The following is a 25174-nucleotide window of genomic DNA, read 5'->3' as shown; positions in this document are numbered from 1 at the left end:
ATGAGAGAAGGAGGCCTCTGACCCAGCCATAGGTGGGTAGGTCAGGGAAGGCTTCCTGGAGGAGGAGAATTCCAAACTCATTATTGAAGTGTGTGTATGAAGTGCTAGGTAAAGAAAGGAGTGGAGGGTGTATGTCCCCAACAGGGCATGGTCAGCTCTCTTCCCTCCTCTTCCTTTATCCCCCACCAGTGTCTTTTGGTCTTGCTATATCTAATATCATCTCTCAAGATTATCTTTGATCCTCCCAGTGGTCTTAGGCTGAGGCTCAGCAGAAACAACCCCGGTTGATGATGACAGGACGGAAGCCAGAGGGAAATAGGACTTGCCTGGGGTCCTGTACCCAGTCTGTGGTGGAACTGGAGGACCGGGACACTGCGTCTCCTTTCACCCGGTACCCTTCTGACATGCCAACAGAGAATTTAAATAGGAAGTTCAGACCCCTAGCAGAGCTGTGAGCTGGGCTCTCAGGCCCCAGGCCAGGCCGGCACATGGCCATGGCTGGCAAGAGTGTCCACCCTGCACCAGTGGCGATCAGAAGTGTCAGGCCCGGGGAGCACACACAGAACACACACCCCAGGTCATCTACGCACAGGCTCTATCTACCCTTTCCCACCTGTACAGCCTTGGGCAATCCATTTTCTTTTCCGATCCTCTTCCGATCCTTACCTGTAAAATGAAGCGAACAACCTCTGTCTCTCCAGACTGCTATGAGGATGAAATGAGCTAATTTAGGTGTGCTCCTGGCACATAGCAGAATCAGTGAGGGGCCATTCCCAGCCCTGGGAAAGGGCCCTTGGAAGGGTCCAGAGGCAGAGACTGGGTCTCATCCGCTCCTGGTGCGGTAACCTGGCACATAGTAAATGCTCAGTAAATATTTGTTGAATCACGAGTGAACAAATAAAGGAATTAATCTAGAACAACTCCCCAGTCACGTACATAGCCTCAAAGAGGGTCGTTTGAGTCCTGGCCCTGCTGCTTTCTCGCTGGTGGCCTTGCGCACGTTACCCCGACCAAAGTTCGATGTCCTCATCTGTGACGTGAACACCGACTACAGCCTTACGAAGGAGCTCTTTTGAGGTGTCAGTGAAGTGTGGTTGTGTCCTGTGTGCTGGGAAGGCCCTGTGACCGGCCCCGGGTCTGCCCAGGTGTCAGCACAGCCCATAACCGGCCTGAGGCTGCTTTGCTTCTTCTCTCCCAGCCTGAGCCCCTGGGCTCCAGGGCTCCTGGAGGAGTGACCACAGGATATAGGCCAAGGTCTGCTGGGCTGGGAACACTGGCAGCCAGACAGGCCAGAGCAGGTCCAGAGCAGGTGAGTCAGCTGTGCAGCAAGGAAGCCGCCCAAGTCAGCCCAAAGCCTCCCCATCATAGCAATTCACTAATCCTAGCAACCAACTCGTTCTCTCTTGACCCTTGACACGCCCACGCCCCCCCCTCCCCCCACCCATCCCATTACACGGAAGAAGAAACCAAGGCTCAGAGAGGGAGAGTAACTCGCCCTGGTCACATCTAGTGAGGTGTAGGGTCACACAGCGAATACGGGACTCCTAATTAGGCTTGGGAGCTCCCTGGCTGTGGGAGGTTCTAACCACCCAGACTCTGGAGACGTCTGTTATGTCAGCAGAGTCAAGATTCTCAGTCAGGAGTCAGGCCTCTGCCATGGTGCTGTGGCCGCTGCCTTCACTCCACATCCCCTGCCGTCTCCTGCCCACGCTCTGTAAGTTACAGCCATATGGGCCGCTCTGTCCCCAGGCACGCCCTGCCCGGCAAACCTCTGGCCCTTTCGTGTGGCTTTCCTGCTGCTGAAATGTACTGCAACTCCCCTTCCATTCCAGTTCTTACTCATCTTCTCAGAGTCAGATCGAATCCAAATCCACCCATTAGGATGGCCATTATAAAAAAACAATACAAAACAGGGGCGCCTGGGTGGTTCAGTCGGTGAAGTGTCCGACTCTTGGTTTCAGCTTAGGTTATGATCTCCCGGTTGGTGACTTCCAGCCCCAAGTCGAGCTCTGCGCTGACAGCGCGGAGCCTGTTTGGGATTCTCTCCCTCTCTCTGCCCCTCCCGTGCTCATGTGTGCGTGCTCCCTCTATCAAAATAAACAGGTGAACTTAAAAAAAAAAAAAAACAACACAGTAAATACCAAGTACTGGCAAAGATGTAGAGAAATTGGACCCCTTGCACATTGTCGGTGGGAATGTAAAATGATGTAGCTCTTATGGAAAACAGTATAATAGTTCTTCAAAAAAACTAAACATCGGTATGACCGAGTCTTCTCGCTTCTGGGTATATAGCCAAAAGAACTGAAAGCAGGGACAGAAACAGGTATTTGCAGACCCATGTCCGTCGTAGCATTGTTCCCTGCGGCCAAGGTGGAAACGACCCACCTGTCCACCGATGGATGAATGGATAAACAAAATGTGGTCTCTACATGCATACAATGAAATATCGGTCACCCTTAAAAAGGAAGGAAATTCTGACCCTGTGACAACACGGATGAACCTTGAAGGCATTAGGCTGAGTGAAAAGAGCCAGTCACAAAAGGACAAATATTATAGTATTCTAGTTATAGGAGGTAATTAAAGTATTCAAATTCAGGGGGACAGAAAGTGGAACAGTGGTTACCAGGGGCTTGGGGAACGAAGGATCAGGGGGCTATTGTTTCATGGGCACTGTTTCCCTTTGGGAAGATGAAAGGTTTTGGGGAAGGATGGTGGGGATGGCTGCACAACAAAAGGGATGTGCTTGATGTTACTGACTGTACATGTCAAATGTAACCATTTAACGATGGTTAAAATGGTCAGTTTCAGGCTAAGTAGGTGTTACCACAATAAAAAGGCGGGGTGGGGGAGAGCCAAGCACTCTGGGAATCCATATCCCTGATGCCTCCAAGAAGGCCGGAGCCCAAGGGTCATCTCACGGGCACCAACGATTTAGAGCAATTCTTGTTGACGAAAACTCGTTAAGTTTCATATTTTAAAATTACAGGTGAGAAGTAGCACCGGGATGATGTTTTGAATTTACCTTTTTATTGCTCAAGGCATGCTTTTCCCCAGGGGGTTGAGTTCCTCTTTTGAAAACGCTGGTCTCTTTTTCAAGAGGCTGGAGGCACAGGGTGTCAGGAGCTCTGCCCAGGTGGAAGGAGGGGCAGGAGGGTCTCGGAAGCTCAGATCGGCTACAAAGCCCAAGCATGGGAGGACCAGCCGCCTTGCAGCAGGGAGTACAGCCCTACCTTCTAGACGGTAGGGAACCAGTGCCCGTCCTGGGAAAAGACCAGCGAGAGCAAGAAAACTGGGCCACAGGGGGCATATGGGACAGAATGGGAACCAAGGGGGTGGAGTGGGAGCTGCTGGCAGCTGTCCAGAGTGGCATTCACCAGGTTTACCCTTGATATCTGCCCTACCTCTAGGGGAGAGAATGTCACCCTCATGTCACAGATAAGGAAAGTGTGAGGTGTGCAATTATGAAGTGACTCATACTTATGAAGGTCACAGATTATTAGGGATGGCAAAGGCAGGGCAGAGGAGGCAGGGAAATCCTAAGTGGGGAAGCCATTATTTATTAACGGCCTAAGGAAGAGCCGAGAGAAGTGGCCGGCTCCTTTCAGAGGAAGGAGAACACAGGCACTTGGGAGAGGGTGGGGACAGCCGGAGTGAGGGCGGCTTCCACAGGCCGCTGGAAGGGCCAGTCCTGGCCCTCCTAGTCAGCGAGCTCAGGCAGAGAGAGTGCGGCAGCGCCCGCGAAGAAAGGGCCTGGCTGGGGTTCAGCCAGCTGGGTTCCAGGATGCTTGGGCCCAGCTCGGTTCTGTGACCCGGGCAAGTCCTTTCCTCCCCAGCCCGTTTCCCGCCTGCTGAGCGGAGAGAGTAAAACCAGGCCTTTTGCCACGCACCCGGGTTCGCGCGCCCCGCATTTGGCAATGCACCTGTTTTTCTGGCATACCTGGTTGTGCAATGCGTGCGTCCAAGGGCCGCTGAGCAGCGAAAGCCGACACACCCACAGGGCGCTCCCGGAGCCGAAGCTCAGACCCTCCCACCAGAGGGAGGCGGCCGGGGAGCCGGAGGCGGCAGTACCCTGTGCCTTCCCGCGCGGCTCCTCGCCTCCCGCGCCGGGCTCGCCCCAGCCACGGCACCCACCCCCCTCACCGCAGCCTCCGGGGGCAGGGGCGAGGCCCGGGGAGCAGGGGGGCTGCCATGGCGGAGCCGGAGGCCGCGGCCGAGGACCTGGACGCCCTCGTCGACGACCTGGACTACCTGCCGGGCCACTTCCACCTGGAGATGCAGCTGAACTTTGAGCCGCGCTCGCCGGCCTCGCTCCGCGCCCGGGACCTGAAGCTGCAGCGGGACGGCCTCCGGCAGGAGCTCGAGCTGGCGGCCGCCCCGCAGCGCCCCGCCGTGCGCCACCTCCTAGGCGCCTTCGCCTTCTACCTGGAGGAGCTGGACGAGGCCCGCGAGCGCTTCCTCGAGGTGGCCCGCGAGGACCCGGGCAACCTCAACGCCTGGGCCAACCTGGTGCACGTGTACGGGCGGCTGGGCCAGGAGGAAGACGAGGAGGCGTGCGCCGGGCGGCTGGCCGGCCTCATGGGCCTGGCGGCCGAGGGCCAGGCGGCCGGGGACCCTCGGCTCCGCGCCGCGCGCTGCCTGGCTGAGCAGGGCTACGCGCACGGCTTCGACGTGGGCTGCGCCAGCCCGGAGGAGCGAGCGCGGGTGCTGGCCGCCGGCATCGCGCTCTACGACAAGGCGCTGGGCTACGGGCAGCAGGTGGGTGAACCCTCCCCAGGCCGGGAGGCCTGGGGTCGTGGCCCCCAACGTCTACAGGGACGCCCCCACACCCCAGACCCTCCCCAAACTCTGGCCCTTTGGCTTCCGGATTAAGCTTTCGGTGCGCCCCTCCTCTCCAGCATCCCTCAGGCCCTGGGGCCCAGACCAGGCTTGTTGTAGCTTTTCCCTGCCAGGCTAGGGCGTGGACCCGCTTCCTAGCGGGAAGGCCTGCCTAGGTTTCTCTTTTGGCAACTCTGCAAAATCAGCCTGGCCGACCCACCCTTCTCGTCTTGCTCCTCCCAGCAAGTGTAATGATGTAAGGGCATTATCCTCCTGTTACAGAAAAAGAAACCAGAGTTCAGAGAGGTACCATGCCTTTTCCTCAAAGGCAAGGTTTGGCTGATAAGGAGGATGTTGTATAATGGCTTAGATTTGTGACATATAAATAACAGTAAGCCTTCACACACCCGGGGCTCCATTCACAAAGCCTCTGCACACCTCCCTCAGAGCCTTTTCCACCCAAAGCCTTTTCCAGCTTCAGAGAGGAAATGTGGGGTCCAGACCTCGGGGAATGTGGGGTAGAGGGCACGGACTTGGGTTAAAGAGAACAGCGCAGGGTAGAGGTCAAGACGGTAGGCTCTGGGTCAGATAGTCCAGGTTCAAATCCCAACCCCCGACACCTCTCACCTCCGGCCCATCCTTAACGCCACCTAACTTCCATTTCCCTCCCTGCAAAATGCGGATAATAATGGTACTTCCGTCCTAAGCTCCCTCAGCTGTGAGATGAGGGCGCTCCCATTTGATTGATGTCGCCATGAAGACCTCATATTTGGAAAGCACTTAGCATAGAGCCGGCACAGAGATGCAAGGTTGCAGATGACCTCTGCCTCTCCTGGGCTGAGAGAGCCTCCTCAGAACCTCCTAGAAAAGCCTCTTCTGCCCCAGGTTGGGGGTAGCTGTGCTCATCGCGGGAGGTCCACAGGGACCCAGGTTTTCTGTTTTAAAGCCTGAGCCCCAGACCCTGAATGCCAGCTGCCCACAGTGGGAGGCATGGCTAGTGTAGCGTGTATGCAGTGTGGTCCCAGCAGCAGGGCAGAGCCCAAAGGGCCCTGAGCTAGGAGCCAGGGGGCCCTCCTGGGCCTTCCCTTCTGGGCTGTGGTTTCCCCCTCTGTGAAGTAGGGGCAGAAAGGGGGGGATTGGATGGTCTATAATGTCCCTTCCTGAGAGCAGGGGGAAGGCTTCCTGGAGGAGGTGGGCGTGAAGGCAGAGGTTTGGGTTCAAGCATCCAACTCTCTTTGTATTTTGCTGTGTGGCTCTGGACAAGTCACTTTTCCTCTCTGGCCTTCGTGTCTGCTTCGAGAACATTAACAATAGTGATCTCTGCCTCAGGTTTCCTGTGATTGTGCAATCAAAGCATGGGGTACAAGTGCCCATAAACTGGTAAATTCTGGGCCTGTCTGAGAGGCAGATGCTCAACATCTTAACATGTATTGAACACCTACTATGTGCCAGGCCCTGTCTTTAAGAAGTTTGTGGACACAGGGAGAAGCAAACATGTGTTCCTTTATTTAGCCTTGCCTGAGCTCCTCCCCTGGAAGCGGGAGCCAGAACATGCCAGAGATGTGCCTACTACTGGCCGAGGCCACAGCCATTCATTTAGTGGCCTGTGTCATGTGATAGCCATGTCTGAGCGCTTTACTTCCTGAACCAAAAACAGGACCCCAGAGGCTGGCAATGGAAGCGTCCTTCGGGGACCTCAGCACTAGGTATCGGAGTCCACAGCCCAGGCCCTGGGGATAGAGTGGCAGTGACTGACTTTCAGAGAAGGAACACTTCCTTTCAGCACAAGTGAGTGGCAGAAGGTTCTGGAAGAGGCAGGAGTGTCCTGGCAGGACTGAGGCGAGGGCACTCCCAGCAGGGGCGTGGTACGTGCAAAGGTCCTGCATGATGGGGCCTGCAGAGGCTGAGGGCTTTGGTGACAGCTGAGTGGCTTAGAAAGAGGGCGGCCAGAAGAAGCCTCACACAGAAGAGCAGCCGGTGGCCCAAGAACTACCAACATGGCATCTGAAACTTGGTTCCTGCCCCCCTCTTTCTCTGCATTTCCTCTTACTTCCCTGGAACCTCACTTCCTGGCAACTCGAAACTACTTTTACTCCTCCAAACATGCCACGCTGTTTCATACCTCCCTGGGCAGCTACTATTCCTTCTGCACAGAAAGTAGACTCCATCCATCAAAACCCAACTCACATGGCACCTGCACCTTGAAGCCTTCCTTCACGTAACATGCAACTTCACACAATAATATTTACGAATGTCTTCTGTGAGTGCCTTCCAGACCTGATCTCAGTCCTCACAAGAACCCTCTGATCCCATTTTACAGATGTGGGAGCTGAGGCGCACGCACTGAGGCTAAGTAACTTGCCCAAGGTCACAGACCTAGTAAGTGGCAGTCAAATCCGCCCCACTCTGTCTGACTTCAAAGCCTTTGCTCTTTCTGGGGAGGTCAGAGAGGTAAGGGTGCAGTGAGTGCGGGTGGCTGATGTGGGGTGAGGGACACTCCTCATGGGCCACCTCCCAGATGGGAGGAAGTGTCAGGAGAGAGGAGGTGGGTTGCCATGTATGGGGGGGAAGGGGTGGGAAGGATGGGGGCAAAGATGAAGTCAGAGTTGGGGCCGGGGAAGGAGGAGGTGGGACAGCAGGGCAGCAGGTGTCGGACCCCCCACTGAGAGGGTCGCAGCTCACAGGAGGTGGTCCGACCCAGGCTGTGCTCTGGCTGCAAGAGCTTTTCCATCCTAATGGGGCTGGGACTGTCCCCAGCAGAGAGGAGCCTCTGGGGTTCAAAGGATAAAGAGTAGCTGAAGAAGCAATACTCCTGAGCTCCCTAAAATTGCAAGAGAAAACATTATAAAGTTAATCATTGGACCCGTGATCCAAAAAGGAGCAAAGTGTACGTGAGTGGGTATTTGTCACTTCCTTTCTCAGTTCTTCATTCCCTCCTGTTTTTCTTTAAGTTACGAAAATGTGAGGAGTCAGAACGCTCTTACCTGTCATTTCTACCCTCCAGCCGACACCCCCTTCTTACGCACATGCACACACACATGTACAAGGTCGCAGATGGATTCTTGGTGACAAATTTAAAAATGGAGGGGTGTTAAGAGCTTCAGAGGTAGACCGATTGGGTTAAAATTCTGTCTCCATCACACGTGGTACAGGTAAATCACTTTACTTCTCTGAGCCTCAGTGTCCTTGTCTGCAAAATGGAATTCTAATGCCTATCTCCCTGGCTTGCCATGAGGATCGAGTGAGAGAACCCGAGAGGCTGCAGGCAGGGTGCACGTCGCATCAGGGCCCAGCCCTTTTCCCTGCCCACCCTCCACCCCTGCACAGCACTCGCCTTTGCTCTTAGAGCCATTCCCAGCCTCTGGCTTCTCTCCAAGTGATTTATGCCCTGCAACCTGGACAGTGAGCCCGTGTGCCAGGCCTCTCTAACCCCCACCACTCAGTGTCCAGCATAGAGCGGGACATCCAAGAGGTGTTTGTACCTGTTGTGACATTTCATTTAATTGGATAAGTGGATTTTAAACCTAAAGACCCCTTATATTTTTAAATTTTATTTTATTTTTTTAATTACATCCAAATTAGGCAGCATATAGGGCAACAATGAGTTCAGGAGTAGATTCCTTAATGCCCCTTACCCATTTAGCCCATCCCCCCTCCTACAACCCCCCCAGTAACCCTCTGTTTGTTCTCCATATTTAAGAGTCTTTTCTGTTTTGTCCCCCTCCCTGTTTTTATATTATTTTTGCTTCCCTTCCCTTATGTTCATCTGTTTTGTCTCCTAAAGCCCTCATATGAGTGAAGTCATACGATATCTATCTTTTTCTGACTAACTTCACTTAGCATAATACCCTCCAGTTCCATCCACGTAGTTGCAAATGGCAAGATTTCATTCTTTTTGATTGCCGAGTAATACTCCATTGTATATATATAGACCACATCTTCTTTATCCGTTCATCCATTGATGGACATTTGGGCTGTTTCCATACTTTGGCTATTGTTGAAAGTGCTGCTGTAAACATTGGGGTACAAGTGCCCCTATGCATCAGCACTCCTGTATCCCTTGGGTAAATTCCTAGCAGTGCTATTGCTGGGTCATAGGGTAGATCTATTTTTAATTTTTTGAGGAACCTCCACAGTGTTTTCCGGAGTGGCTGCACCAGTTTGCACTCCCATCAACAGTGCCTAAGTGTTCCTCTCTCTCTGCATCCTCTCCAACATCTGTTGTTGCCTGAGTTGTTCATGTTAGCCATTCTGACAGGTGTAAGGTGGTATCTCATTGTGGTTGTGATTTGTATTTCCCTGATGATGAGTGATGTGGAGCATTTTTTCATGTGTCTATTGGCCATCTGGATAAGACCCCTAATTTTTTTTTAATTTTTTTTAACATTTATTTATTTTTGAGACAGAGAGAGACAGAGCATGAACGGGGGAGGGGCAGAGAGAGAGGGAGACACAGAATCGGAAGCAGGCTCCAGGCTCCAAGCCATCAGCCCAGAGCCCGACGCGGGGCTCGAACTCACGGACCGTGAGATCGTGACCTGAGCTGAAGTCAGATGCTTAACCGACTGAGCCACCCAGGCGCCCCAAGACCCCTAATTTTTAAAAGAAGATAACTTAAACCTTTCTCTAAGAAATATCCCTGTCCCAAGCTAGCTGAGTTATTTGATTTTCTTCCCCTCTACCCAAATACTGGTGGCTTAACACACACCTGCCCCACCCCCACACATGCAGGTCCTTTACGCCTGCTCATGGCCCCGGGGTGATGATGAGGGCCTCCACCGCCGTGGGTGCCAGGCCCGCAGCAAAGAATTTTACACTCATTAGTGCCTTTGATTGATTTTTTTATTCTTATTTCTTTGCAGAGACAGAGCTCGTGCAAACGAGGGAGAGGGGCAGAGGGAAAGAATCTTTTTTTTTAATGTTTATTTAGTTATTTTGAGAGACAGAGAGAGAAAGAGGGTGTGTGATCACAAGCAGGGGAGGGGCCCCGACATAGGGCTCCATCCCAAACCCTGGGATCATGACCTGAGCCAAAATCGAGAGTCAGGCGCTCAACCACCTGAGCCCCCCGGGCACCCCCACGACTGCCTTTGATTTTTATTCAAACTTTCGACACACTGCCAGTTGAGTGTTGTGACTTCCCATCACACCAAGGACACAAGAGGGTCAGGGAGGGAAGTGGCTCGCCCGAGGTGACCTAGTGCACCGCGGCTGTCCACTGCCGGCTCGGGCGGGCAGAGAGGGAGGCAGAGCTTAGAGGCCTGGCCCACAGCCTCACAAACAAAGGTGTGGTCATTCCAATCAGTCACCACACCCAGAGGGCTGGGGACCTGGTAGGAAGGGCCAAGAGGGCACAGTTGGTCAGTAGCTCCAGGGTCCCCTGCACGCTCGCACATGCACGCCCACACACACACACACACACACACACACACACACACCCCTACCTCTGCAGCCACCACCAGGAAAGCCGGCTGCAGACCTAGAATTCACGAACATCCCCCCCTGACAGAGCTTTGGCCTCCCACGTGGTCCCCCTCCCCCTCAGCCTTCCTTCCTCACTCTCCCCTTCTCTTCCAGCACCAGAGCTGCTCTGAGACCCTGGGGCCTTGCGGGGGCGGGGTGGGTGGTGCCCTGGTGTGACTATGGTCAGCATGTCAGCGCAAGAGTCCACAGGCTTCAGGGAGTCCCTGCCCTGCCGGCCATGTCCTGGGTGACCTGGGCCAGCTGCTTAACTGCACCGAGTGTCCGAGATGCCTGCCTGATGGTGTTGTGGGAAGTGTAACTATGCTCACAGAGGAAGGCCTAGCCCCAGCGACATCAGTGGCCACAGGCTTCCCATCCTCATCCCCTGACGGGGCTGCTAGGACCCAGGACACAAGGGAGCCCCCAGGTCTCTCCTCAGCAAGCACCCCCACTCCTCTGTGCCCTTCCTGAGGTCTCCCTCGCCCCAGCCCCAGCCGGTCTTAGGAAAAGAACAATAGCACTGGGGAGGACCCCACTCTAAGTCAGGGGTCCTCGCAGAGATGCTGGGAAGCCAGACCTGGTATCTGTCCATTCTACAGATGAGCAAACTGAGGCTAGAGAGATGTAGCGACTTGCCCAAGGGCGCACAGCCATGAGTGACTGGCAGGAACTGAACTCCGGTCTCTCGGACTTAAAGCCCAGGCCGAGGCACAGCTTTCTTGGGCTCTAGCTCCAACCTTCTGCTGGCCTTGGAGCCATTCAAATTTGCCTATCTACTGCCTTCTGAGTTTGCTGCTGGCTTATCTCCCTTCATACCTAGCAAGTTTGGGAAACTGGCTTCCCCCTCATTGATACAGGATCCCAGAGTCAAACATGCCATTAGCATGTCTGGCCCAGCTATGTCTTCTACAGGGGAAAAGAATGCTAAGGCGCACACAGCACAGACCCATGGGAGTTGCTGACAGAGAACATTCGGGCATCACTGTTATTACCGCAGAAGGCAGGAGACTTCCTCAGACCCACCCAGTCTCTCCTGGTGCTAGAGCCGGGTTTGGACTCAGGACTAGACAGGGTCCCTTTTCTGTAAACAGTGGGACAGAGAAGTGCTCAACACGGTCCCGCAAGTCTAGGGAATCAGTGGAGGCCAGGATGGCCCATCTAGGTGCCGTGCCAGACCTAGGGGTGATAGTGGGAAGCTGAGGGCAATCTGCTCAAATCTTAAAATCCATAAAGACCGTCCAGGGAAGCCAGGCCAGGGAGGCATAGGTGACTTACTCTCATGGCATAGCACCCCTCCTTCAAATCCCCTCCACCCGTCACATGGACCCCACCCAACAGGCCTGTGACACAGTCACGCCGAGTGGGATCATCCAGATGCAGAAGCTGAAGCCTGGGCTGGGCCGGGGGCCTTTCCAGGATCCCTGGGGGAGGCAGAGGCAGGAATGGGACTCCAATCCCAACCCTCTGTGTATTCTCCACACCCCCCGCAGCAGGAGCTAGGTGAGGGGAGGAAGGACCCCTGCCCTTGCCTTTCTGGAGTGTGTCCCACAGGTGGGCTGGGGTGGAGGCAGGGCTCTGGGCACAGAGCAGGGAGCCTGCTCTGTGTTCTCACAGAGGACATTCCAGTTGTGCAAGAACACATCCCTGAAGCCTGCCACCTTGTGACTTTTATTTCTGCAGCATCAGCCTTCACAGGGTCGGCGTGATGAGGTGGAAAGAACAGGGGCGTTGGAGGGAAGCAGATCTGAACTTGAATCCTGGCACTTCCACCCCAGGCTGTGGGGCTGGTTAGTGGCTTTTTTATTAGCCTCTGTCTCCTCATTCAGAAGGGGAGGAGGATGCCTTCCACCTTCGCAGGCTGCCGTGAGGATCCAGCCCTCAGAGGCCCTGAATTGCCCAGTGGAGACTTGATGCTCGGAAATGCTCCTTCTTTTTGGTCCTTCACACTCCCCCTCTCCCGAAGGAGAACTAGTCAGAAAGGAATCTGAAATGTAGAGTACAATGTCATAAAGGGGCAAAGTTCAGATGGCAAGGCAATTATTTTCCCGAAGAACCAACGAGGTCTCTGAGAGCCTATTCAGACGCATATAGATTGGTAGGTCCTTCTTATATTACTTCTACTGAAATCCTTTAAAACAGCCAAGCCCCCAACCCCAACATTTCCTTCTCCGGGGGCCACCTTTTGAAGTAAATGGGATGGCCAAGTTCCATCCTTGTATCCGCCGAGCTAACACAAACCAGCTCTGTAATGGCTTGTCCTGATGCTAAGTGGCTTGTGCTGACACTATTCTTTGTCGGTTCTGCCAGATCACCTACCTTTGTCACTCACCCATGCGGCTGCAGGACCTTGGATCTTCAGGCTTCCCTGAGGATCACGATTCTGACCCTCTGGCCCATTTAAAAAAGAGATCCACCAACCACTGAGCTCCCCACGGTGCGGTACGGGAGGACCTAGTACATCAGAGGGCCTACTGAAACCCAGGTTGTCCCCCCCAACACGCCCCCCTCCTGCAGAGTTCCTGATTCAGCGAGTCGAGAACTCTCATTTCTATCAAATTGCCAGGTGCCGCTGCTGCTGTTGGTCGGGGACCACACTTTCAGAACCACTCGTCTGGAGTCATTAGATGCAAAGGTGGTGGGGTTGGGCTGCTGGGTTCCCAGCTCTGCTGCCTTCTAGCTGTGCCACTCTGGGCCACAGTTGCCTCTTCTGTAACATTGGGCCAATCGTCGTCACCACCTCATAGGTCACCCTGGGGGTGGTATGGGTTAACACGCAAACTATGTGCCTGGCGCCTAGCAAGTGCTCCAAAAAATTTGCTGTTATGAGTATAGCGACAAAAGCACCGTTTCCAGGTTTCAGTCTGGGCTTTTACACAGCCGGCGTGCGACCTTGAGGACATGGGCCCATCTCAGTTTTCCCATCTGTGCTAAGAGAGTAATGGTGACACATTTTACATTCCACACGGGAGGGTCTGAGGATCGAATGGAATCTGTGTGAGTCCACTCTGTAAGCGGTAAGCACCGCGCAAACCCTTGCAGCCGGATGTTGTGGGAAGAACATGAACTTGAAGTCAGAGGAGCCGGGTCAAGTAGGCAAGCCTCTGCCTCTTCGAGTCTCTGTTTCTGCCTCTCTAAAATGAGGGAAATAACAGTGCGAGCCTCTGGGGAGTAGGGAAATGTCCTGCGGACCCCTTGCCTGAGAGCTGTGCCTCACTCAGTCCCAGGATCTAAGGATTTCACTTTAGGGTTGGCTCTGATGCCTGGGCATTGCCCGGTTCCCTCCCATAGATCTGCCACGAGGGGCAGCCTAATGTGAGACCCCTCCAGCGTGAAGCCTGGGCTGGCCCCCTCTACAGATCTGGAACCCCCAGCTCCCAGGTCTGTGACGAGGACCAAACAAGAGAAAGGGTGTTGTGCTGCCCAGAACCCACGCTGGGCAGACCCCCCAGTGAACACTCCTCCTCTGGCAGAAGCCCTTTTAGGGACTCCCGGGCTGCCTCCAAACACCTTGCCCCTGGGAGCTATAACTCTGGAAATGAATGCCTTGCAGCCCTGAGAGGTTTCACAGCAATTTTACTCTCCAGGAGAGAGGTGGAGCAGCCCCTTCCTTCTCCAGGAGGGGAGGGGGGCAGCCAGAGGCCTGTTTAATTTAATTTAACGCACTGTGGCTTGCCAGGTTGCCCCTGGCAACAGCCTCAGCTGCTGCTTCAGTTAGAACCAGAAGGATTTTTAAAGAGACAGCCCATTTTCAGGCCAGGATTGCATAGCAGAGTGAACAGAGTCCACCAGCTTCATCACAGGGATAGAAGATGAAAGCTTGGACAGATGAGGCCTCAGACTAGATCTGTTTATGTCATTAACCCCATTCCGAATCTGCAACCCCATAAGCTCTCCTGCAAGTGTCACTCTTCGACGGAATCTGAGGAGGGACTATGTTTGGGATTTGTGGTAGAGATGTCGCTCAGCTAGTTACTTTTCTGAAAATCTGTTTTAACCTTCAAGTTGAAGAGAATGAGGAGTTAGCCCTGCAATTCAGGCATACCGCCGCCAGGTGGTGGTATTGCCTGCGTAGTGCAAACCATAACCAGGCTCTTGAATTACTCCAGGATATCAAGAGTGGTGGTGAAACCAATGGGTTTTAAGTCTGGATACTAACTCGTGTGTGACCGTGGTTACGTTGCTTCACTTCCATGGTCTCAGTATCCTCAGAGAGAGGAGAGTAATCAAGGTAACAGTGCTGTGGACAATGCTTCAGGCTAGGATTGTGAAAGCATGAATTTAAGTGCCGCTCTGTCAGGTACTAACTGTGGTTTGGGCACATAACTTACCTTCTTGCGGCTTGAGTGCCAAACAAGAGGAACCAGGGAGAGCCCTGAGGATACCACCTTACTCTCCGACACTGGGGAGAAAGGTGCTTGGGACCCCACGGGGGATCTGAGGCCCTAGTGGCACTGTGATGGGGTGGGGCAGGGTGGTAGACAGCAGTGTGGGCCAGGACACCTCTGGACTCCAGGGCCCGAGACCTCGTTGCCACACAGGGAACTGAAATAAGTCCCATGGACAGAGCAGCCTCCTAGATACCCCTAGCCCAGCTCAGCTCTAACCCACACCAGAAGAAAAGGGATCAAATGTTTATGGAGCACGTACTCTGAGCTGGCCACTGCCCTCACAATGCCTGTGAGACCTATATTATTATCCTCTTCTGAACATAAGGACACAGCACCTGAGAGGCAACTCATCCGTCCAGGGTCACCCACCTCATATGGCCAGGCCCGTTGGCCACCCGAGCCTCTGCTCTCGCTTGGGGCCATACCTGCTTGTCAGAAGCCTGAACAAGGGAGCAGATCCTGTGTCTCCCCACCGTGACTCAGTTTGGCCAACCTCCAAGTGGGCATGGGGCCTGAGGTCATGAGATCATACTTTAGATAGCCAGGACGCCTGAGGCACTTATGCCTTCGGTCCTAAGCCAAAGGCTTAAAGCCCATCCTGGCCTTCCGCTGTGGCAAATGTTTCCCCCCTGAGCCCTCAAGGATGCCCTTTAACCCTTGGCAACTGCGCTCTCCCCTCTGGACAGCCCTGTTCTCAGCTAAAGCCCCATATACATATTCGCACCTAAGTGCCAGGATCACCCCCCCAGGTGATGTGAATAAAAACGCACTGGATCCTGGCACTCCCCTTTCTATGGCTCCCCACTGCCCTGCACACGAACTCCAGGTCCTGAGCCAGGCAATCAGGGGCCCCTCCTGCTGGCTCATCCCCCCGCCCCTTACAACACACCACGGCCCCTCACCTCTGAGGGGACACGATGTCCCCTCCATCTGATGCCTTCTCTCCTGGTGTCCATTTGGGTGGTTCCTACTTGTCCTGGAGAACCCTGCTCCGGCAAGCCCTCCCCTCGCTCTGTGGGCACTCCTGTATCGTGTAGGATACTTCTGCTCGTAACCCCTGGCATTCCTTCCACTCTGATTGTGAGACCATCTGGTTTTCATGCCACACTGGGAGCTTCTAAAGGTGGGACCTGCCTTTCCTCTCTTGTCCGCGTCACCCAGCCTGGGCCAAACAGAGAAGAAAGATACTTGGTGAATCATGGCTAAGAAGTGTGATTAGCGGGGCCTCCTCTAGGTGATCTGGCTTGGGCACTGGGTGAAGACCCCTGCCTCAGTGGGCTGTTACATCACTCCACTCAGTGGGATCTGACTCACAGGGCCCCTCTTTCTCTCTTCTTCCTCTAAGCTCATCCACAGCCTCCCAGAGGCTCCCCATTCCAGCCTCTGAGACACCACTGCTATTCAAGCCTCACCTGACAGTCCATCCTCTGCAAGACCTTCTCAGAGTCTTTCAGCTGGGAGCGGCCTCCTCATCCCGGTGCGCTTGTCCACATCATTTTCATGGCCTTGTTGTTCAAACTCTGCCTCATACTAGTGTCACTGGCAACCTGGTGTGTAAGGGGAGCCTGGGCTTTGGAGCCTAACAAAGGGAGTACAAGTTCCAGCTCTGACACTCACATGCTGTGTGACCTCAGGCAAGTCACTTTACCTCTCTGAGCCTCAGTATGGTCCTCTGTAAGAGGCAGATGATACGTACCTGATAAGTTATGGTGAGACTGAGAGGTTGGGTGTCAGAATCGCGGCACATGGCAGGCGCTCAGTCAAGCCCTGTTATTGATGCCTGGGTCTGTTTTCCGAGCTAGATCGGGAACCAGTTTGGGCCAGGGTGTAGGTCCGGTTCAGGGCCACATCCCTATAAGCACTCAACACAGGGGCTCACGACACAGATGCCCAGAAATGCTGGCTGGACCGAATGCATTCACTGCTGCTAGGAGTCGGGGTGGAGAGAGGATGGGGATCCTGAGCTGAGGAGGCCATGGTAGGTGGGGAGTGGTGAGCGCAGAATCCAGCCTGGAGACCCACACCAGGAGACGAAAGTGGAGGGAGGGACCAGAGCCCGAAGCGGAGCTGCTGATATGCACTAGGGGTTTTATTGGTTTTCATTAAAATTCCTTCCCGAGGCAGCAGCAGCTACTCCCATAAATAACAGCATAAATATTTTATCCGGTGCCCAAGTCGGTCTAAATGCATGGCAAGGTTGGCAAGAATAACAATGGGAAAACAGTTCAGGGGGGGTCCTGGGCTTCAGCTGAACTCTAAAAACAAGCCCAAAGGGGCTTTCTCAGGAAGGGGGAAGCTGAGGGAAGGCACCCAAGGGGAGAAGCGAGTGGACGTTGCGGGGGTGGGGGGGAGGACAAGAAGGTGACCAGTGGCATGTGGGCCCTGGAATGGGGGACTCCAGAGCACAGGGAGGGGAGTCAGGGGGAGGGAAGCTTAGCTTGAAAAGCAAGATGGAGGGGAAGAAACGTATTCCACTCCTGCTCCGCGATGCACACCGTACTCAGGACATTCACACAGGTTATCTTGTCAAACCCTCCATAGTCAGAGAAGGAAAGTGATTCACCCAAGGTCACTCGGCCACCAGTGGCAGATCCAGGACCATGACCAAAGGTGTCCTCTCCTGCTTTTCGGGGTTCGGGGCAAGTGTGGGAATCTATGAACAATAATGGCTCGAGTACCTCAAATAACAGCACCACGGGCCATTCTCTGCTTTCCTAGATCCCAGTGGAGGAGAAAAGGGGCTGGTACTTCACCATGGCCACGCTCTTCATCAGGTCAGGCTGGGGAGCGGGGGACTGGATGGTGGGGGCGGGGGGCATGGCCTGGAACCCGGGGAAGAGGCGGCTGCGCCCATTTCCATGGCAAGGGCTCCCCAAGTTCCCCTCCCTGCCACTGGCCTGGGGAGTACTTGCAGCACCCCAGGGACAGCTGGGAGGGGGTGCCAGCCACCCACATCCCCTTCTTGGCCACAGGCTAGATGGCATCTTCCTGGAGCTGGGCAGTGAGGAGCAGAAGAGGCTGCCTGCCTTCAACCGCACGCTGGCCCTGCTCCGGCAAGTGTTCAAGTCCTCGGACCCCCACCACCAAGGTAGGGCCCACAGGGACAGGTGCGAGAGCAGCCTCTGCCTGGCTCTCCCTTTGCCAGTCACCAGCCCTGCCGGTCACCATCACTGTCCCCACCTCTGGCATCATCTCCCTCTGGGGATCCTGCTTCTCTCTCCCACCTCTGTCCCATATACTTGTTCATTCATCTCACAGAACTCAGGTACCTTGCACCTCGCTTGGTGATTTCAGGCCACAGACGCTCCCTTCATCTTCCTCGGGGCTGATACCTTGCATGGAGCCGGCCCCCTCCCTCGTCCTGGGCTTGCTCCCTGTCTCCACCCTGCTGCTTCCTAGACACCCCTCTCCCACACTTCACCCCCAGCTCTGGCCTGGTGCTACCTCGGGATGCTGCTGGAGAGGAAGGACACCTTCTCCACCACCCCCATGGGTGTCCACGACTGCGGGTACTCGGGAACCGACCCCCTGGACTGCTTTGGCAAGGTACGGCCCCTGGCCACACCCACCTGTCAAACCGGGAGGGAGCCTGGCCCCCCCCCAGCCTCCTCTTCCGGAATCCCACGTCCACCCCAAGCCCACTTCTCCAGCCTTGTCTTCTAAGCTATTCGCCATGTCTCAGATATCCCCTCAGACTTCTCCCGGTCAGGCTGTGGTTCTCACTGTCCCTCCCTGCACCCAGTGACATAGTGGAAAGAAGCTGGGCTTGGCTGGGGTCTTGTGCCAGCTCTGCCCCTGGGCCATGTGACCCTAAGGCAAGTCCCAAGACCCCAGGATAGTATTCATTAACCTGTGCACTCAGCACAGAGCCCTGCATGGGGCACATCCCTAATGTTTGCTGGTGGGTGGATTAATGAGCAAGTCCTTGATGAGAGATGGTAAAACAGAACATAAAGGCTGGTTCATGAGGATTCTGAGAGCTTTTATCCGATTTAACAAACACACTGCCTCCACCCCTCCTGGAGAATCTACTCTGTGCCCGGGCACAGTGAGGAAGTCCCTGCAGGTTCCACTATCTCAGAGACAGCGACCCACACAGGACAGGCAGTGGTCAGTAACAATATAGGGGGCAAGTGCTGTGGCCCAGAGAGAAACACTGCACTGTGTAAGTGTGGGGGAGGTAGAGGCTGATTCTGGTACCTCCTTCCATCTGCTCTGGGAAATTGGGGAGCTTGCGCTGGATGTGTCTGAGGAAGAGAGGTTTGCCTAGGGTATGGGGGGATTCACCAGATGGGACACACGAACGTGATGGGGAGCATGAGAGTCTGACTCTCGGGAGTTGGGTGCCAGTGAGTCATACCCTAAAGTGTTAGGTTCCATATGACCAAACCTACTGGCAGGTGGATTTAGGGAACAAGAACATTGAAGTGACATGGCTCTACCCAGAGATGGGGTTCCTGCAAATAACCAGACAAGTAGTTTGCTCTTACCCTTCTCCCCTCCCTAGGCCATTGAGATAGCCAAGGACCAACCCCCCATCCTGAATCGCCTGGCCAAAATCTTCCACTTCCTAGGGAAGCAGGATATGGCCATTGGAACCTGCAACATGGCTCTAGATGTCCTCCGGGATCCAGAGCTCAACTGGCAGGCATACTGCACAAGGGCCAAGGTGAGTCAGCCTGCAAGCTTCGCCTCATCCTGCCATCAGGAATCAGAGAACAAGGGCCCGGGGTTAAGGCTGTGTTGCCGGAGCCCCAAGGTCACAGAGCCGTCATGGTAGAAAGGAGCTGAGGAGTCATCAAGACACAAGGTTTATATTCCGTAAGGTTGTTGCGTGAAAGAATGAAGGAGACTCCTACCCGCTGCAGGCATCCCTCCAAAATGACCTGGTCAATGACGTCCAGCCTCTTCTTGGTTAGCCCTCAATATAGTCTGACTGACCTGGGTTGAAATCTGGCCTGTCCACCTATCACTCTGGGACTGGGGGCCAGCCACTTCTCTAAAACTCCATTCCCCAAACTGTGAGGTATGGATAATGACCTCTGCCTGGAATGTTCTTCTCCCTGATTGGCCTCCTTCCTCACTTCCTGGAAGTCTTGACGAAAAGGAAGCTTCCAGCACCATCTTACTGAAATGCCAACCTCTTACCAACATTTTGTTTCCTCTTTTCTTAATTTACCTCTTCTTCCTAGGACGCATTACTCCCCAACATACTATTTATTTACCATGTATGTTGTCTTTCTCTCCCTCACACTAAAATACATGCTCCGTGGGGACAGGGAATTTTGTTGTGTTGCTCTCTACTGTATCCTGGGTGTGTAGAACAGGCTCTTGGTAGAACAGAACTTGGCACATAACAGGCTCTTGCTGAATATTTGTGAATGAATGAACGAATGAATGAGTGAATGGATGAATGAACTGAGCACCTACCATGCTAGGTCTTGGCTAGAATATGTTCTCTCAACCGTCATGGGAACTCTCCAAGGAAGATACTAGTGTACTAATTGTTCGAATGTGGAAAATAAGGCTCACAGAGGTTGAACAACATCCTCCCCAGCTCACATGCTAATAAGTGGGGGGCTGGAATTCAGCTAAGTCCAACTGGCTCCAAAGCCCGAGCTCCCTCCTCCCCCACCTCGCGATGCTTTCCTAGAACCAGAGCGTTAATACCTTCAACAACAATCACCCCTTTTCCCTACTTCCTCCTTCTCATGCCTCCCTTCAGAACCTCTAGATTTTTTTTTTAATGTTCCAAGTGTGGGGGAAAGGAGGAAGTGGGGACGAAAGTAAGAGTCTGGAATTATTTGTAATTTGATGCTTGTAAGTTGGGGCTACCTGCCATTCCTTCCAAACTGCTTATGTGAACTCTCACAAGTTTGGTTTTGCATCTTATCTAAAACAGCCCCCTCCCCCAGTCACCTGTAGCCTATCACCCTGTTTATTTTTCCCCAGCCACTTGTCACCACTGCACCCCTAGTACCTAGCACTGGCCTGGCATATGGTGGGCACTCAATACGTATTTGTTGAATGAATGAGGGGCTCTTACCTTCATCCAACGCCCCCTCGTTGTACAGATAGGGAAACTAAGGCCCAGAAAGGGTGTGATTAGCACAGCTGGCAAAGAACTAGGACGTAGGACTCTGGGGTCCCAGTCTCAGGGACCTTCTACTGCACCACAGAACTCCCCTGAGTTGCTGCTGAGAAGAAGGGCAGAAGGGAGGGCAGAGGTCCTTGCTTGGAACATTGTCCCTGAGCTGACTCTCTATGGACAGATCCACCTCAGAGCCTACCTGCACGACCTGGAGCGAGCCAAAATGGGGCTCGGGGGCATGCCTGACAGGAACCACCTGGCCTGTGCCAAGGCCGACCTGGAGGAAGTGGTCAAGGTGTGCCCAGGCCTCAAGACCTACCTGGACATTGGCCAGGTAAGGCAACCTCTTGGCTTGAGTAGCCAATGGCTTACTGCAAATCTATTTGCTCTCTGCCAAGTTAGGCCTGAGCACTGAGGACACAGGGAGAAATACAGCTATCCCCCAGCCTGATAACCCACCCACCTCCTACAGCCGTGGTGAGGATTGTGTGAGAAAATGCACATAGGGCATTTAGAACAGGACCAACCTCTTTCTAAAGCACTCGGGCCATTACTCTATCCAGAGGTGCCTTCTGGGCACAACGGACGATTTCCAAGAGGTGACAGTATCATAATTTTACAGATGAGAAAACCGAGGCCCAGAGATTGCCTCGCTCAAGATTATATGACCAAAAGTTGTGGGCTGGAACCGGAATGAGCGCTTCCTCTCCTTTTCCCTGGGCGGGGCCGAAATTTGCCAAAGAATTGGCGGGGGGGGGGGGGGGGCGGCAGTGGGAATGAATGCATGAATGGACTTTTTTAAAAAGCAAGCCTGGGCCCGGAAGGAGCAGAGAGAAAGGCTCGCCCTGCCCTCGCCCCCCACCTCCATCCACCTAGGTCTACTACTACATGGGCGTGGACGCCGTGCAGGAGCTGCTGGCGGTGGACGAGGCGGCGCTGAACCAGGCGCTCGTCTTCCTGGCCAAGGCCGGCGAGTCGGAGCTGGGCGCCTCGCTGCCCGAGCTGCAGCTGCTGCGGGGCAAGTGCCTGCGCATCAAGGGCGAGGATGCCAACGCGGCGGCCTGCTTCAAGCGCGCCGTGGAGCTGGACGACGCGGGCTCCAACCACACGGAGGGCTTCGGCTGCCTGCTCGAGGCGCTGCTGGCGCAGTGGAGCCAGGAGCAGCTGAGCGACGCCGAGCTGGGCCGCGAGGTGGACGCGTGGCTGCGCCGCGCTCAGGGCAAGTACCCCGCGGCGCGCCTGCGCCAGGAGCTGCAGCGCGTGTGGCGCGGCCACACGGGCGAGGTGCTGGGGCTGGCCCGGGCCTTGGTGGCCCAGGGACGGCCGGCGCTGGTGCGACTGCTCTTCGAGACCATGGAGCAGGACGGCAACGACTCGGGCGTGCCGCGGGGCCGCCGCGCCTTCTCCCTCTAAGGGTCGTCGAGGCCCCGCCCCGCCGAAGCCCACCTCCAGCTGATTGGGCCGGGTCTGGGCGCTTAAAACGGGCCCGCCCTGCCATAGGCTGGCTGCTGAGCCGAGCCAATTAGATTCTCTTTCGGGTATTGGGAGGGACGTTGAGAAACCGGGGTGGTTTGGCATGCCCAGCGAGGCACAGAGGGCTGATTAAGGACCTCAGGGAGGTAGGTAAGGCCCCTGGGAAACTGCCTGATGAAGGGCCGAATTGTGCAAATATGCGAAAAAAGTAAGATGGATGCAAGATACCGAAGGTAATTGCCCCCATTTTGGCGGCTCTTTAGTCCCCGTGCGCAATCCTTGAGGCCTGAGTTCCTGTCTTCGGTTTGCCGTGAGCCTCACTCTATCCTTGTAATAAAGCCCCCTGTACATACATTGACTGGAGTGGGTCTCAGGTCCTGCAGCCAGAAAAGCCATGTCAGAGCAGAGGGCAAAACTGCGCAGGGAGATAACGGGCAGGTAAGAGCAAGTCTACACCCGGCTGCTCAGGGCTTTTCCCCACCTGCCTAGCAGTCTTCCAGCAGGCCTCACCCTTGGTGAACTTGGTCTGAAAGGCCCCCAAACTCCTTGAAATAGAGCCCATCAAATGGAATCTTTGCTTGACTTCCCTGTGCTTAGGAGAACCTAGGGTCTCCGCCCATCAGGAGGCACCACCTGCTCCGAGGTTTGAACCCTCCACAAGAGAGTGAAAAAAGTCTTGGAATTTTACGCTCTTGGACTTGTAGTCACAGAATCTTAGATGCAGAAGTTTATTGTCAAAGATGTAAGCTCTGATTGCCAGTAAATCTTAGAATGGCCGTGCTGGATTCTTGTGGTCCCACGTATAAGAGCCAATTTCACCTAAAATTCCAGACTCCGGGAATGCTGGCTGTTCGTAACGGCAATGGCAAGACCCCCATAATGGTTTGTGATTTATTTTGCATTTTTCCCTTTCTTTAGAGTGAGTGATACTCATTGCTTTGTTCATATCCCTGATCCTCAAACTTCACCAGGGATAGGCCAGCACCCCTGCACTGCTTCTCAGGTCTCCCATGACAGATGGAGGACAGACTGAGAAGGGCCATCCTTAGAGATCACGCACCCCAATCCCGTGTGTAGCTGACAATACTGACAGCCCTGGAAAGGAGGTGGCTTGCCCAAAGTCACACCTCCTAGCCTCCCACCCCTGTACTTCAAACCTACTGGCAGCATGTTCAGGTTTGGAAAAATACCAATAAACTGATGAACACTAAAGCATTGTGTGTTTATGTGTTAAGGGTTTATGTGTCACTTGTCACATGGGGCACTCTGATATCCATCAGGATAATGTTCCTTTTTTTTTTTTTTAAGTTTATTTATTTATTTTGAGAGAGAGTGCATGCGAGCAGGGGAGGGGCAGAGAGCGAGGGAGAGAGAATCTCAAGCAGACTCCGAGCTGGACGTAGGGCTTGAACTCACAAACCATGAGATCATGACCAGAGCCCCCAAATTCCACCTCATGGCTCTTCATGGCTCCCCGCTCTGGGTGGTGACCTTCTCTCCCTCCTGCCTTCCTTGTGACTCCACAGCCCTGTCCTCTTCTCCCCCACTCCCTTCTCCACCCACAACCGTGACCCAGAACCTTCCCTAGAACAGAAAACCAACTGTTTCTTCTGCTTCCCTAAACACACAAACTGAATTCAAGGCAGTTTGTGGGCAAAATTGGGACGTTGGTGAAGTTTGTCTGCATCCCCAGGCTTTCCAGTTTGCTGCTTTCCTTACTTTTCCTGACCTCCGGGTCGTGGATTTCTCCCTCCATTGCCTCCCACTCCTGTCAAGCCTTTTCAATAAACTTTCTCTCTGCCACTCTCATTCGTAGCTAACTCTATAAACGACTGACATACACACACTAGAGCTTCTTGCAAGGGTATCCGCCTTCTGGCCAGAAGCCAAAAAGAGAAAGGAAACCCCATTTCTGGGGTTTGCCTCCTTATGTGCAAGGCTGTTCACACATGCAACCTCACTGACCATGCAATCCTCACCAGCCCTGAAGAGTAGGCACCATAATCCTCATTTTATAGATGAGGACACTGAGCCACTGAACGAGGTCACAGATAAAAATGGGAAGAGCCAGGCAGGATTGGGACCAGACCTGTCCTGTTGTGTGCTGCCTCCTGGGACAAAGCCCTTCCTGGAGGATGTGTCATCTGTGGTCTAGAGTTGGGCCTGTGATCATCAACACATCCCATCATTTCAGCCCTGCTCCCTCCATGCCGGGTCCTGGTCTCCCTCCCCAAACTGCCTCACCTCTGTGCCTTTGCATATACTATTCCTCTGCTGGCTTTTTTCCTGTAATTTCTATCCCAAGTCCTTGGCTCAAAGGTGCCTCCTCCAGGGGATCTTGTCAAATCCTCCCAGTTCTCATTAATCACTCTCTTTTACGCACGGATTGCTTTTGGGGTGTTGTGCCCCCCACGGCATTGCCTTTTTTCCTCTCTCCATGGGTCATAAGTATCTCAACACGTTTGTCGCCCCCCCCCCACCCCACTCAACTCTGGAATCTTTACAGCAGTAACCACCTCTGATTCAACCCCATGGCCCTGCACCGAGCTTAGCACACAAGGTAGGCTCAGGTTAGTCGCTGAAATGAGTAAAGTCTCAGCAGCGACATGGCTGCCTCAGTCCCCAAACAGGTGACTCCATCACCACGTCCATGAGGGCTGAGGTTAGGGCCAGGTCTGCGGCCCAGAGAACTTTGAGGCTTCGAGCTCAACTAGAAAGCGTGGGCTTTCTTGCCACCTCCTTGCCACCTTCTGTCAATTCCCCAATTCTGCGATTGGGAAACCAAGGCAAGAGAGCAGGACTTGAGGGGTGCCTGGGTGGCTCAGTTGGTTAAACGTCTGACTTCAGCTCGAGTCATGATCTCATGGTTTGTGGGTTCGGGCCCTGTGTCGGGCTCTGGGCTGACGGCTTGGAGCCTGGAGCCTGCTTCGGATTCTGTGCCTCC

At 54.3% G+C, this 25174-nt stretch overlaps 1 protein-coding gene across 1 annotated transcript; it reads left to right on the top strand.

Moving 5' to 3' along the window:
• Window positions 1-3532: 3532 nt before the first annotated feature.
• Window positions 3533-23442, top strand: TTC22 (tetratricopeptide repeat domain 22). Its single transcript, XM_045477523.1, has 7 exons — window positions 3533-4755; window positions 17385-17440; window positions 17639-17754; window positions 18094-18212; window positions 19174-19335; window positions 20939-21091; window positions 21634-23442. Exons 1-7 carry the CDS (start codon window positions 4189-4191, stop codon window positions 22168-22170), a joined length of 1710 nt encoding a protein of 569 aa, XP_045333479.1. The 5' UTR covers window positions 3533-4188; the 3' UTR covers window positions 22171-23442.
• Window positions 23443-25174: the final 1732 nt, after the last annotated feature.

This window comes from Leopardus geoffroyi, chromosome C1 (genome assembly GCF_018350155.1).
Source record: "Leopardus geoffroyi isolate Oge1 chromosome C1, O.geoffroyi_Oge1_pat1.0, whole genome shotgun sequence".
Taxonomy (NCBI): Eukaryota; Metazoa; Chordata; class Mammalia; order Carnivora; family Felidae; genus Leopardus; species Leopardus geoffroyi.
Note: the sequence above shows the minus strand (reverse complement) of the source record. Positions and strands in the feature narration are given on the sequence as shown.

Coding starts and splice junctions, on each gene's coding strand:
- TTC22 (XM_045477523.1), top strand. CDS start 4,189: ATGGCGGAGCCGGAGGCCGCGGCCGAGGACCTGGACGCCCTCGTCGAC. Junction 19,336..20,938: donor CATACTGCACAAGGGCCAAG/GTGAGTCAGCCT, acceptor CTCTATGGACAG/ATCCACCTCAGAGCCTACCT. Junction 21,092..21,633: donor CCTACCTGGACATTGGCCAG/GTAAGGCAACCT, acceptor CCATCCACCTAG/GTCTACTACTACATGGGCGT.